The sequence below is a fragment of the Battus philenor genome, unplaced genomic scaffold, assembly GCF_028537555.1.
Source record: "Battus philenor isolate CCGP_79_NKW_IND1 unplaced genomic scaffold, ilBatPhil1.0.hap1 SCAF_18, whole genome shotgun sequence".
Lineage (NCBI taxonomy): Eukaryota > Metazoa > Arthropoda > Insecta > Lepidoptera > Papilionidae > Battus > Battus philenor.
Genome location: NW_027181680.1, coordinates 3,682,576 through 3,696,643, shown reverse-complemented (window position 1 = coordinate 3,696,643; position 14,068 = coordinate 3,682,576). Strand labels below are relative to the sequence as shown.

Genomic DNA, 14,068 nt, shown 5'->3' with positions numbered 1-14,068 from the left:
CCGTTGACTACAAAGCTACAGTTTACAGTTATTTTCTTATTTATTGGTACCGATATCCATATGGGTATTATATAATTATTAAATTACCATTTATGTGCGACATCAGAATAATTCCAAATGATTCCAATTTGGTAAAAACTGGAATCCGATTGAGTTATCTTATAAAGGCATCCCTCAATTTGAAGCCACGAGGTTTTCAAACACGCCCTAATATGAGAAAGTCCACGCTAAACTCATGAGTTTTCGTGGTCACTTTTACAACATTATTAATACAGTAGTAGAGCAATTCATTCCTAAAATATATGTTTGCTTAAAAATCTTTCACACTTGTGTCAGTAAATACACAAACACAGCCACACAAATAACACTCTCATACGCAAGTACTCAAGCACACGTAGGCACGCACATACTCAAACACACCCAGAGCAACAGATAGAGGGCGTGTGTGAGAGAGAGAGACATTTGCACGCACGCACCCGTTTATATTTGGACAGTCACACAGTTACGGGCACACGCACACACACGAATACAACATTGTAAAGAAGTGTATAATTATGTGTATGTAAGCAGGAAGTAATCAACAAAAATAATTTACACTTGTTTAGTTAAAGCTAAGTTATAAATAGCGTGTCGAAAATCAGTATAGCGTGTCTAATAATTGTAGAGACTAATTGCTGTTTTCATTTGCTTTATCTAGAGAGCCTGCTGAGCGGGTAGGATGCGGCGGCATGCACTGGAGCGTGGTACTAATGGCGGTGCTTACGAGCGCCATCGCCCCACAGACCAACGTAACAGGTATTATCCACTAATCTACTTTTTTGATATATATTTAAAACTAGAACATCTTGCTTGCTGCCAATTTTATTCATAGATATATACATCTAAGTTTTGTGAAGTGTTAATTAAGTAGGTTCTAATTGCAAAAAGGTTTTGTAAGTTATTTGCATATATTTAACTGAAATAGTATATATAATTAGATATCAAATAAAAACTATTTTACGTCTTTGATAATCTTGTTTGTATTAAACAACCTTTTACAACCAATTATAAGTATATATTTGCGTGTCGCTGTTTTTAATATGATGTCCTTCCTCGTCATTATTATGTATATTATTGTCGTATCAGCCCATAGAGCCCACTGCAAGACATAGGCTTTCCAAAGATACCTAGGGTCAAATATACCATATTCTTCATGCTTCACGCAGTGTAGTTTTACGTTACGCATGGAACGCTGCTTGCTATCCTCTAGAAACTTAGTTTTGGGCAGCGGCAATCGTATATAATTAATGCACAAAGCGTGAATTATATAAGATCGTATTCGGGTAATCGAACCAGCGACCTACGATCGCAAATATCTCTCCTCTACCGCCGGGCTGTCATTGTACAATATATATTTTAATTACAGAATAATATTTGCGCAACGTTTAAAATATTTTTAATTTTGTGTAAAAGTTTTTTTTATTTTTTAATTTACAGACTACATTAAAATACAGAGAGATTTTAGAAATTGCACTTGAATTAGTGCTATAATCTAGAAAAAAAAAACTGTTCGTTGTAATTATTCTTTTTTTATATGATCTGTCTATCTAGTAATATATCCGTTACTAGAAAGATAAATCGTAGAAAGTGTTAATAGACATAAGTAGAATATTTTTGACCAGTATTCTCTGTAGAAATAACAAAGCATTGTAACACACGTAATAAACTTCTAATATCGATTGGAATTAAATGTAATGTTTATTTGATATTTATTTAGAAACCCTATTTAAACGTATTTTGTTTTATTATACAAAGTGAGCTTTAGAGACTGTTAAAATATAAATATATCGATGTTATAAATAGAATTTAGAGTTTTTTTTCAATATTATTTTGACATTGATTTTGTCAAACATTAATTTTAACAAATCTAAGTCTATTAAAATATAAATAAGGATCATTATAAAAATAGTTATCTTTAATTTAAAACCTTATTATGAATAATTTATTTCTTTAATATTTGTATTGTTATAGAATTATATTCATGAAATTTTATACATTTTAGAACTCCCAAGCGTTGAACTAACAAACGCTATCCAACAAACAAGTACGTTTGCTCCCACGCCGCAGAACATAATGAGATCAATGACAAACAAATCCAGAAGACTGCCGCCACGGAAGGGTAAAGGAGATTCGCCAATGTTGAATTATATATTCGATTCATATGCAACCAGCAACAAGCATTTTCATGACAAGTAAGTTGTAAACTATATTGAAAACCGTCTTTTAGTAATGTACATTTGTATGTATTAATTACCTAATTTTTAAATAGATAATGTTTATAACTGTCTACAGCTCTATCTATAATTTTAAAATAAGATTCTATACTCTCCATCTTCCTTAAGGAATCAGTTTAATAAAGGTGATTGGAAATAGATGTAATAGCTTTAAGGGTTGAAGTTATAGCTCATTTGCAGACAACCGGTATAACACAATGAGAATATAGTGATAAAACGCGTTTTCTAAATTCAAATTTTTACATATTAATAGCAATTGTTATACTATCTGTCCCCGCAGAATTAATACTCTCAGAAGTTATTGGCATATTTTAGATTGATCATTTCACACAGGGGGTTTGAAAATGCCTGTATAATACAATATTGTAATATTGTAGAGACAGCTTGAAATCATAATGGGTTTAATACATTTTTTGATGTCTTGTTAAAATCATTGTGACGATGAATAGTTTATTATGTGGCAAATATGTATCTTTATAAAACGTGTTTCGTCGGTCTTTTATAGAATAAGTATGTAAGATAAGATATATGCTTAACTATTAGTGAGTGCATTGTTCTATTCAACTAAATCGTCAAATGTGAATTAAAATTCTAATACGAATTAATATGGAACACATCAAATCTCCTTTATACTCAAATTAAAAAATATATATATTTTTGGAAAAAATTAGAAATACTATAAATTACATTTAGCGTATTTATAAATGATTTCTACGTCTATTGTACTAATTTAGCGAACAGACAAGAAGGAGAGTACCCGTATAAATAATTTTTTTGTAAGAGATCTGTGTCTAGCAGAAGGCATCTATCAGCTGAAAAGAAGTAGAAGCTAAGCTTTAACAGAAATGGGTGTTTTATATAATATTAACAATAGTGAATTTCTTAATTTTTTTCCTACGATAAATAAAAGGATATCGAACTTACTTAAAAGTAAATAGGAAGATTGACATGAAGCAATTTATTTTAATACCCAGTAGACAAAAAAAGTTTTATTTTCAATTACTAGTATCATTTTTGACATTATATAAAAAGTACTACCAGTTAATTCAAATAAATTACGAAACAATTTTAGATATAAACAGTAATCAAACTTTGCCTGTTACTAAATAATTACATTTTTATCATAACAACATCTTGGTTAATCATTTGAATAAATCAAAATTGGAACACGCTACATATTAATTAACTGTTTTGTTCTCTACATAGTTCACTTTTAACTTGTTTAAATAGAATGTTTCTTTTTAAATATTGTATAAATTTGTAGTTCGTATAGAACTTTAAGTAAATAAACCTTAGTAATAATTATATAGATGACACTAGTCACAAAATGAATATTTTCTTGGTGACCTCATTGTTAACTTAAAAATTATAGAAGAATCATATATCAATTTAATCGAAGTAACACTGTTTATCATGTCAGCCGTAGAATTGTCGTTAATGCCATCCTCAAGAAAATATTAATATGTCAAGTTTATTTTTAACTTTTTCTTTTTTTTCTTAACTTTTTCTTCTTTTGTAACTTATCATATAACAGAAATAGACAATTACAAGTACATCTACATCTGCCTTAATATGTATAGAGTAGGAAATGTGAGAAAATATTACGAATGGAAAAGAGAAAGTAAATAAAATGTAAACTAAAAAAATAATTGTCCCTGGTACTTGATCTTAAAAATGTTTAAGGAATGACAGGCCCCAATAACGAGACGATATTAAAAATAATTGTATATTTCTATACTTGTTTTTAACACCTGCCTTCTGATTATCTCTGCACTAAAATTTGACTGGTAGAGAATGTCTAAAAAGGCATTAGTTTTCCGTCTTAGGTACCCAAATAATAAAAAATCGTATTATATATTTAGAAAATAGCATTTAGCATTTAAGTGCTAATTTATTTTCTACACTTATACTTATTTAACTGCCTCAAACTCGCTCAAAGCTTTGGCATTTACATTACACATTCGGGTATGTGGAATCCACAAAGATAGGAATTTAATTAAGTATGAAACTAAGTTAATAGTGTTGTCTCCGTTGCACCCGTTGTAAGAAAACATGTGTAAAGAGATCTTACTTTTAAACAAGACACTATGATCTCTACTTAATGTCCATTACCGTACTTGTTTAAGGTAAAGAAGTGATCTAAGTATTGCTTTCAAATGAGTGATGTCATTTTTGCTGCAATCGTCATCGATATTTCAGAGTTAGATTGTCTATTGCTAGGTATAGAGCTTCCCATAAATTTCCAATTGAGCAGTCTAGAAGCAGTCTAAATCCAGCATTTTAAGCGATATTAACTAGGTCAACTTCGTGGGTGACCTCCTAAGCTTCATTTCCCGTGGCCACTTTAGAACATAGAGGTCCAAATGCCATTTGTTCTGCGCGCTACATAGCCTTCTCACTGTCACTTCAACTTGCCTGACTATATCGGTAACTTTCATTCGTCTATAGACTTCTTCATTTGTGATTCGATGTCGTAGATAAATCCCGAGCATAGCCATCTCCATAGTCTGTTGACTGACTTTGAGCTTGTCAATGAAGCTTAGAGTGAGAAATTACGTTACTTTGCCGGAATCCTCACTAGGTAGGCATTAGTAATAACTTATATTACGAATATAAAATGAAGAGATGTTATCGTAGTTTCTCTCATGCTGCCCTGCTGATTTAGATTCGATGATTAATCTCTCTTGCTAACATCACTGATATAATTTCTATGATCACAAAAACTCCTAGTAAAACATATTTTTGAGGAATCTTGTTAAACTTGACTTACAGGATAACATCGTCCTGTGATATCCGAACGCTGCAACAGTTCAAACGTCTACTTTCTTTTTTCTGTGCCGTCGATGCGTCGTTATTTATACTACCGAAAAGACTTACAAACATTTGTTTATTTTCAATAATTATTTATTAACAAATATATTATTTTACGTTTACGCCATATAAAGCATTCATACATGTTATTTTTTTGTAATTATCTATTAAAAATGGTCAAAAGTGTAATGCGGTCTAAAATTGTGGGTTTATTATTTTAGTTAATTTTTTTAAACGTCAATATTTTTCCAAGCTTACGTGGTCACCTGTATTGTTGTCAGATTTTGTTATGAATTCTGAACATCCAGATATACGTACGAGTTTAAGCTGAAATTGTTTTTCCGCTATTCCCAAAACGACTTCTCCGTATATTCGTCGAATTTTGAGACATATTTTCATATGCTAAGCATAACCGCAATGCAGTTGACAAAGTGTGTCACTGATAATACAACGCGGAATTGAATCCAGAACTTTGTAGTCTTTATCTTTTTATTGCTTGTCGTTATATATCCCGTAATAAAATGTCCTTCCCGCTGTCTTATAGGCTCTTCTTACAATGATACAGGTTTCTATTGAAATACACTTTTAGTACAAGGAAATATTTTCCGTGTTACAAATAAAAACCACTCCTGCGTAGATAAACAATCTCTACATCAATCTTTATACTCGTTTCGTATTCAAAACGTATTATATTGTGTAACGTAAAATTTTATGATATTCTTTCAAAAGTTTTTAAATTTGAGATAAGAAGAATACAAATGACAGAAGTTAAATGTTTATATCGTCGTCGTTTCAACCGTAGGCCAACCACCGCACATACGTCTTATTCATATATTTTTAATAGGCGCTTTTTTACAAGCGCCATGGATACTGTCTTTCCTTAATAAGGTCGTCTGTTTACCTTGTATGTGGATATACTCTGTGCGCGCTGATCCATGGGGACACCATGAATTCATTGTTTTTTGGAGGAAGTTATTATTTACGCATATACGTATTTTTATCCTCAACAGTAATTTAACAGTTTTTCTGCCTAAAATCTATTATTGCACAATTTTATTCGAGAATTTTTTTCAAGTACAATTTCAGAGACGGTAAGCAGAAGTTTTTGTTATTATCCTAGCGTAAGTTATCTAGTTTGATTTTTTTTTAGATCTAAACCTTTCAGATTTATATCTGAAATTTTACAACTAATTTTATTTTTTATGAAATAAATAAAGACTCGTTGGGGACAAAATGATTGTAAATTGGAACACCGAGTTCATTCTATTAAGATTTGGACCCTAAGTGCAACGTATAAAGCTAAATCAGTATTTCTGTGTGCACATAAAATTCGAACTACAAGCACAAACTTCTACTTAACGATATTATAAAAACTTAAACTCTATCACTGGTGGATATTTTGTTACCAACTAACATTATAGGGCGTAATAGTGGCACGATAATGGCGTCGAACAACCATAAACGGTTTAGAAACTTCACGAAAGTTAAGTAGTTTTAAGCTCTTAGTACAAAGAAGTGTCGATTTCTGAAGTAACATAACAAGACTAAGACACTTTGTCGGGTACGAAGGAAATAAAATTACAAAAGAGTACGGCATTGAGGCGTCGGTATGAACGTTGCAATTTCCAACGAAATACTTAAATTTACATGTTATTCTCATACATATGGTAATTGTACGTAAAAATTGCCATTCCTCTCTGCCGGTTATAACGTTTTTTTAAATTGTCATTTTCACGTTGGTATAATTCTTACACTCGGCTGTCGTGTCGATTGTACGGTACGTTTTCTTTTATGGACATAACAATTAAAAGCATATAACAACACGTTGATATTTCACATGTTCGCTAAATACTATATATTTATACGTATGGTTTTTATTTTCATTTTTACCAACTATAAACCATTTCAACCAACCATTGCTGTCTCTCCTGATGTTAAGTGATGAAGAAATCAACAATGATATATGCTTGCCTAGAAGAAACCTATTCACTCTTGACTTTAAGTCTATTTAGATTGAAACTCGACTTTAGTTATGGATTAAATATCTTTGGTAATTTAGTCTTATGATTATAAATTATTCCGCACATATTCTATTAGTATCTACAAGCTTAAGATAGAAATATCTCGTTTATTATTATAAAAGTCGATAGAAAACAAAAGAAAGGCTTTTATTAATCATGATGAAAGAACGCTTGATAGCGATTTTTTTTATTTATTTATGTTATTTGAGACGTCAATAAGATAAAATATTGCGCGTAGACTCTTTTTCCAATTAACTGTTATTTGCTCTATCTCTTTCGCTGAGCACAGAATACGTTAAACAGGCGAAAGTCAATCGTTTACAGCCATTAATATTATACTTTTATTGATAATTATTTAACTAATTATAATTGTTACATATTTACACTTTACATTATCATGAAATCAGATTGTTTTAACGTTAATTATTATTATTAATAATTGTTTCAAATATCAACTTTGTAGCGTTCTCCGTGACGCACCAGAGGAGCTGTACTGTTGTTATTGGTTGTTAAATATAGCTTGTCATTGGTCGCCATCTTGATGAATTTCTGGAGGTGTAGTGATTTAAATTCTCATATTTTCTACACGGTTTTTATAAGTTTTATATAAGTCGTATCTTTGTTGATTCTTATTAATAACTTACTACTGGTAACTTTGTATGCTATCAGACATCAAACTATAGAGCTAGGATGTCATCTTCTAGCGCCATCTATGGGTCACATATGTAATATAGTTCCGACATGTGATATCGAATAAATTATTTTTTTTGTGTTTTATAGGCTGTAACTTAAAATTATACTTCAAAATACTACAAATAAATAAAAATTATAATAAAATGAATTTCTCAAAATCAATATATCCTTGTGATTATTACTATAGTTCATTCATTCATTCATTCATTCGGTTAACCGATAGCCGTCCATTGCAATGCACAGACTTCATTCAAAAACCGTTGTAGTAAATTAAGTATTATTACAAAATAAGTACATGTAACATACGAAATTAATTACACTCATATATATGATAATTTCAAAAATTTCTCTATCGCACATAAAATACGATATAAAACTTTAAATTATTTGTGCGACTTCTTTAAATTAATTATAATAACTTGCAGGACAAATTATTTATTTTTTAATATAAATATTCATTGTTACCCTTTTTTAAATACACAGGTTTTACGAAAATAGACAAGGAAAATAAATTATAGACAGTCTGGTTGAGTAATATATAAGTTCCGTTACGTAACCTTGTATATACCACCGCCTCGAATAAAAATCCAACGCCCCTTTTACATAATAGTTAAATATATTAAGTTTATATATCCGTCAATAATCTATTTATATCAAAATAACTCCCTCTCTCTCTTTCTCTGGCTCTTCCCTTTTTTCTTTATATCCCTCTCTTTCTCTCTCGATATGTCTAACAGACAGCAATGATTATTAATAACAAAAAACATTAAATAAAATTTGTGTAAAAAACTCCATTTTTCAATCTATACAGTAGCCCGTAGCTTTCTTGAACGAAGTCAGTATTGTTTGTTTTGTTTTACAACAATAGAAAAATAAATGTTAAATTTATATCTTTAAATAAACTCTTCAATTAAGAAGGCAAACTGTACTACTACTATGCCTCGGTGAACTTAAAACAATATTTATTCGATGTAATACATACTACATTTTTACAACTTTTTATACAAAAAACACTTAAAAGACACTCTGAAATATATCCTTCATTTTTATCTATATTAGGCACACCATATTATCATGTATTACTACACAAATCACAAATTAATACAAACGTCATTCCGTTTTACAAGAAAAGATCAAGAGGTTGACCGGTCAATATATGGAGTGATGACACTATGAAAGTTGCGGCATATTTAAGACCAATTACGAGGGCCAAACTGAAAGTTTTTAGAACTGGCAACTTAAAAGCATTATATTAAAAAAATAAGTTTAAATTTTAAAAATAGAACTCTTTACCAATAATATTGAGTATACATTTCATTCATTTGTCATTTGTTTTACGATTTGGCGGCAAATTGAAAATTGTCTGTGCACGTCAGAATGAATTTAAGCCGAGTAAATTTTCGTGCAATAATTTTTTATGACTTTCGATGTCATATAAGTCAACAAGAAAGTTATGATAGACTTCGATTGGCTTTTCACGATGAAGCCCCATCTCGTGCCACAGTTTACAACTGGTTTAATGAATTCAAACGTGGTCGAACTAATCTCACCGATGATTTGCGTGAGGGACGGCCTTCTACAGCGACGACTGAAGACAATATCAGTGTTGTGCGGCGTATGATAGAAACTGACAAAAGAGTGACCTATCAGCAGATTCGGACAAGTCTAGGCATAGGTATGAGTCAAGTGCACAAAATCCTCCATGAACATTTAGCGGTCAGGAAGCTTTGTGCCCGCTGGATACCGCATAATTTGACCGAGGCTCAAAAACTCTGCCGTGTTGATTGGTGCCGAGAAATGATCCAAAAATTTAACGGAGGTGACTCAAATGCTGTGTTCGACATACTAACGGGTGACGAAAGCTGGATTTACTGTTATGATCCGGAAACCAAAAGACAGTCTGCTCAGTGGGTGTTTCCTTCCGAAGAGTTGCCAACTAAAGTGAAGAGAGGTCGAAGTGTTGGAAAAAAGATGGTGGCCTCGTTCTTCGGAAAGACAGGTCATTACGCGACAGTTGTCTTAGAGGATCAGAAAACGGTTAATGCAGAGTGGTACACTAACAACTGTTTGCCACTTGTCTTGGAAAAAGTTCGAGAGAAACGACCTCGCAGCAGGATCCTCCTTCATCACGACAATGCCTCGTCGCACACCGCCAGGCAAACGATCGGCTATTTGGCGACCTCAGAGGTGTAATTACTGGGTCACCCGCCGTATAGCCCCGACCTCGCACCCTGCGATTTTTATTTATTCCCGAAAATAAAAGAAAAACTTCGAGGAAAACATTTTATGGACGCCGAAGAAGCAGTGGCTGCGTTTCAAAACGCCGTCGAAGAGACCCCTAAGGCCGAGTGGGCAAGGTGCTTTCCTCAATGGTTCCATCGAATGCAGCGATGTATTGATGTAAATGGACGCTATTTTGAAAAGTTATAATAAAACTAATAACTTGCTAGAATGCTTAGTTTTTGATTTTCTAAGAACTTTCAGTTTGACCCTCGTACAGTTAGAGATACAGAACTCTGGGATAAAATAGAGGAGGCATATATTTAAAACTTAAAATACCAAATAATTTCAACCGTTTTGAAATGTAGATATAGCTTAACCGATTGATTGCTAAGCAATTCTTGCAAGAATACTCCAAAACTGCGGGACTTATTTTGACTTGTCGTCAAATAAAAAACTCTCATTTAGATAAATATCAATAAATTTTAATAACTCTTTTCGTACAATTTTCCCTGACTGACTGACTGGTTTCTGATGATGATGATGTTGTTAGCCTTGCGGGCTTTCACAACTTCGTCGGACTCAGGGCTCGCGGGTCGAAGACCCGCGAACTAATATTTATATACTATCCTACTGCTGACTCTCGGCGCGTGTGTGCGCTGCAAGAGACTAGCTAGAGTTGCTGTGGCTTTCCTCCTTCGATGTTGGTGTTGGAGTCGGCGTCGGCTTTATCGGAGTTTTCGTCTTCATGTCTTCTGTGTTGATGATGATGGTGTTGTCTTCGTTTTCTTCTTCGATGTTTTCTTCTCGCTACTGTCTCTTGGCAGTAGCTATTCGGTGCGCCCTCTTCGTCGGGCGTGTCCTGGCCATCTTGAATGTGGTCTACTTGGTGGTGGCCCCCTCTGATGTTTTCAGGGGGCGTTTTTTAATGCCTTTCGGGGTCGGAGCGTCCTCGTCCGGCACTGCGTGGCGTGGCCTACGCTTTGTTGTCGTTGCGTGTGTGTCTGGTATGTAGTTGGCCGCTTGGGCCACCAGACTGTTCGGATGATGTATGGCGTCATGGAAGTATCTCCTTGACGCCTCTCCAAAGTATTCTCTGATTGTGGGGAGGTCTAAGTCGCTGTGGAGGTCGACGTCCCTCTGGTATGGTGCCGCACCGGTAGCTTTCCGGATGAAGCGGTTTTGAATTACCTGCAGGCGATTCAATTTCAGCTCGCTGACATGAGCGAAGACTACGCTTGCGTAGGACAGTATAGGTCTTACGCAGGCTTTATAAATGTGAATTTTGTGCTTCAGCGAGAGTTTGCTGGAGGCACAGAGTAGAGGGTGGAGTTTACCCAATACGAAGGCTGCTTTGTTCCTCACGGTTTTGATGTGAGGTGAGAAGTTTAGTCGGGAGTCTAGGGTGACTCCTAGATACTTGACCGATGCTTTCCATGGGATTGGACGGTCGAAGAGGGTGATGTTGCCTAGTTTCCTTCTCTCAGGTACTGGCTTGAGTCTGCGCATCGGCTTTCTTTCGAATTTCCGGCCGAAGAGGACGGCTTCGCTTTTGTCCGGATTGATGTTGATTCTCCACTTCCGGAACCATTCGCCTAGGCGGTTGGCCGCGGTTTGGAGTCTGATCGTGATTCGGCCCTGATGCTTGTCTGTGTAGAACAGGGCCGTGTCGTCGGCGAACATAGCTAGTCCGACCTGGGGGTCTTTTGGTATGTCGCTGGTGTACAGCGAGAATAGGAGCGGTGAGAGGCAGGAGCCTTGTGGTACTCCTGCCAGGAGCGGTCTTTTGGAGGACCGGGCTCCTTCCACACGATATCTGAACGTGCGGTTCTTCAAGAAGGCTTGTATGGTGAGCACAAGCCTGTCGGGCACCTTGAGTTGATAGAGCTTATATATTAAGCCCTCGTGCCAGACTTTGTCGAATTCTTTCTCGACATCGAAGAAAAGTGCGCCGGTGAGGACGGGCTTTTTTGATCTTCCTTGACCTGACAGTATGTGTTCTGTCAGTCTGTGTACTTGGTGTACACATGAATGCTTCGGTCTGAACCCGAACTGTTCGTCCGGGATGAGGTTTTGACCGAATGCGAATTTCTTCAATCTTGATAGGATTATTCTCTCGTACACTTTTCCCATGGTGCAGAGGAGGCTGATGGGGCGGTAGCTGCTTGGCAGCTCTCGGGGCTTGGCTGGCTTGGGGATGCCGATGACGACCGCTTCTTTCCACTCGTCGGGGAAGGTGCAGCTGGCTAGCAGGACATTGAAAATACCTGCAAGCAGAGTTAGTAGCTGCCCGGGCAAGGCTCGGAGCACCCTATTGGTGATGCCGTCCGGCCCGGGTGCCTTATTAGGTTTGAGATCTGTTATGATCTCGGCGACTTCCTTTTCTGTCACTTCCGGTAATGCATCTCCCTCTGGGGGGAGTGCGGTTCTCCTACTTACTTCTGTGTTTACCAGATGTAAGTGAATAGGGTCGGTATAGTGCGTAGATGGTGTGCACTGGTTTTCTAGACTGTCGGCTAAACATTCGGCCTTCTCTGAGTCCTCGAAGGCGAGATCGGCATTGTTTGTCCTAACTAAGGGAGGGATGGTTGCGCAGTTGTCCATCTTCAGGCTTCTGGCCAGCCGCCAGAAAGCGTACTGCGACGGTTCCAGGTCCTGAAGCAGCGCATCCCACCTATCGTGTCTAAAGTCTGAGACGCGCGCTTTCACTTGCCTTTGTAGGCGGCGCAGTCTCTGTTTGTTAACCTGAGAAGGATGTTTGTCATGCTGCCTCATAACGGCATCCTTTTCCCTAATCAGCCTCCGAATGGAGCCTGGGAGAGCCCCGAGTCGGTGTTCCGATTCGGGTATCACCCTTGTGGCTTCTTCGATTGCTGATGAGAGGTGAGCTGTTAAGGATTTGATCGCTCGGCATGCTATGTCGGGCGTATCAATTACGTCTGGAATCTCATCCAGGTACTGGGATTTCGTGGCCTCGAGTTTGACCCCGAGGCTACGCCAGTTGACGACGGTTTTGGTCAGAGGGACCTCACCGCCGGACCGGCCCAGCTTCATGACTACTGGTCGGTGGTCAGATGTAAGATCTTGTACCACCTTTATAGCTGCTACTTCTAATGTTATGTTTTTAAGCAGCGCTATGTCTAATGTTGACGGCCGATGGGTGACTGAAGGTGAGTACCTCGTCGGCTTATTTGGAGCAACTATGTCATAGTTAAGTGTCCCCGCTAGCTTGAAGAGCACCTTACCGTTCTGATTTTGGCCTGATGCGTTCCAGGAGGTGTGTTTACTGTTGAGGTCACCTGCCAGAAGCACTGCTGGACCTAGATTCATAATGGATTCCAGGTCCGATTCTAATATTGGTTTCTTGCATTGTTGGTATGCAGACACAATTACTAGGGACTGATGGCCCGTCATTGCCACCTTGCAGATGGTGGCTTCTAAGTTGTCTAAAGGGGGGGGTGTGATAGGCACACAGTGGAGTTTTCTTTTGTAATAGATCAGGGTGCCGCCTAATGGTCCGGTCAGCCTGTCCTGTCTAACTATTTCATAATTGGCTATCTTGGGGTCGCGAGTTGCTGGTTTAAGAAATGTTTCTTGAATGAGCATGATGTCTACATCGTGCTCCCTAAGAAACAAGCCGATCTCGTCCCTCTGAGACTGGAGTCCGGCCGCGTTAAAGTACGCGACAGTAAGTGTTTTAGGTTTAGTCCTTTGTGTATTTGTACTACCCATTGTGGTTAGTTCTTGTGTTTAGTGCTCTGCTTTGAGAGCCCTGATTGTTGCGGCGTGTCTGATCGCCACCTCCATCCTTTCTTTCCACCCGCTAGCGGCGTGGAGGTCATTTGATAGCGCTAGGACGCTATCGATATCAATACGGTCCAAAAATCCCGTAAGGGACTCTAGTCCCGCACCTAAATCTGTCATACCTGCCCTGGGGGTGAGTTTTCTTGCTGCTGGTGCTGGTGGTTGCGGCCTTGCGGCCGCCGCAGCTCGAGCTGACTGGGTTCCCGGCAGGGGTTTGGCCCATGCCGAGACTAGTGGAGCCGGTGC

General features: G+C 36.9%; 1 protein-coding gene across 1 annotated transcript in view; it reads left to right on the top strand.

Moving 5' to 3' along the window:
* The first annotated feature begins 728 nt into the window (after positions 1-728).
* Positions 729-14,068, top strand: part of LOC137920455 (uncharacterized) — a 42,533-nt gene continuing 29,193 nt past the window's right edge. Inside the window, exons 1-2 of the mRNA XM_068763822.1 lie at positions 729-802; positions 2,058-2,231. Coding sequence (XP_068619923.1) covers positions 729-802; positions 2,058-2,231 — 248 coding nt within the window. The remainder of the gene's footprint in view (positions 803-2,057; positions 2,232-14,068) is intronic.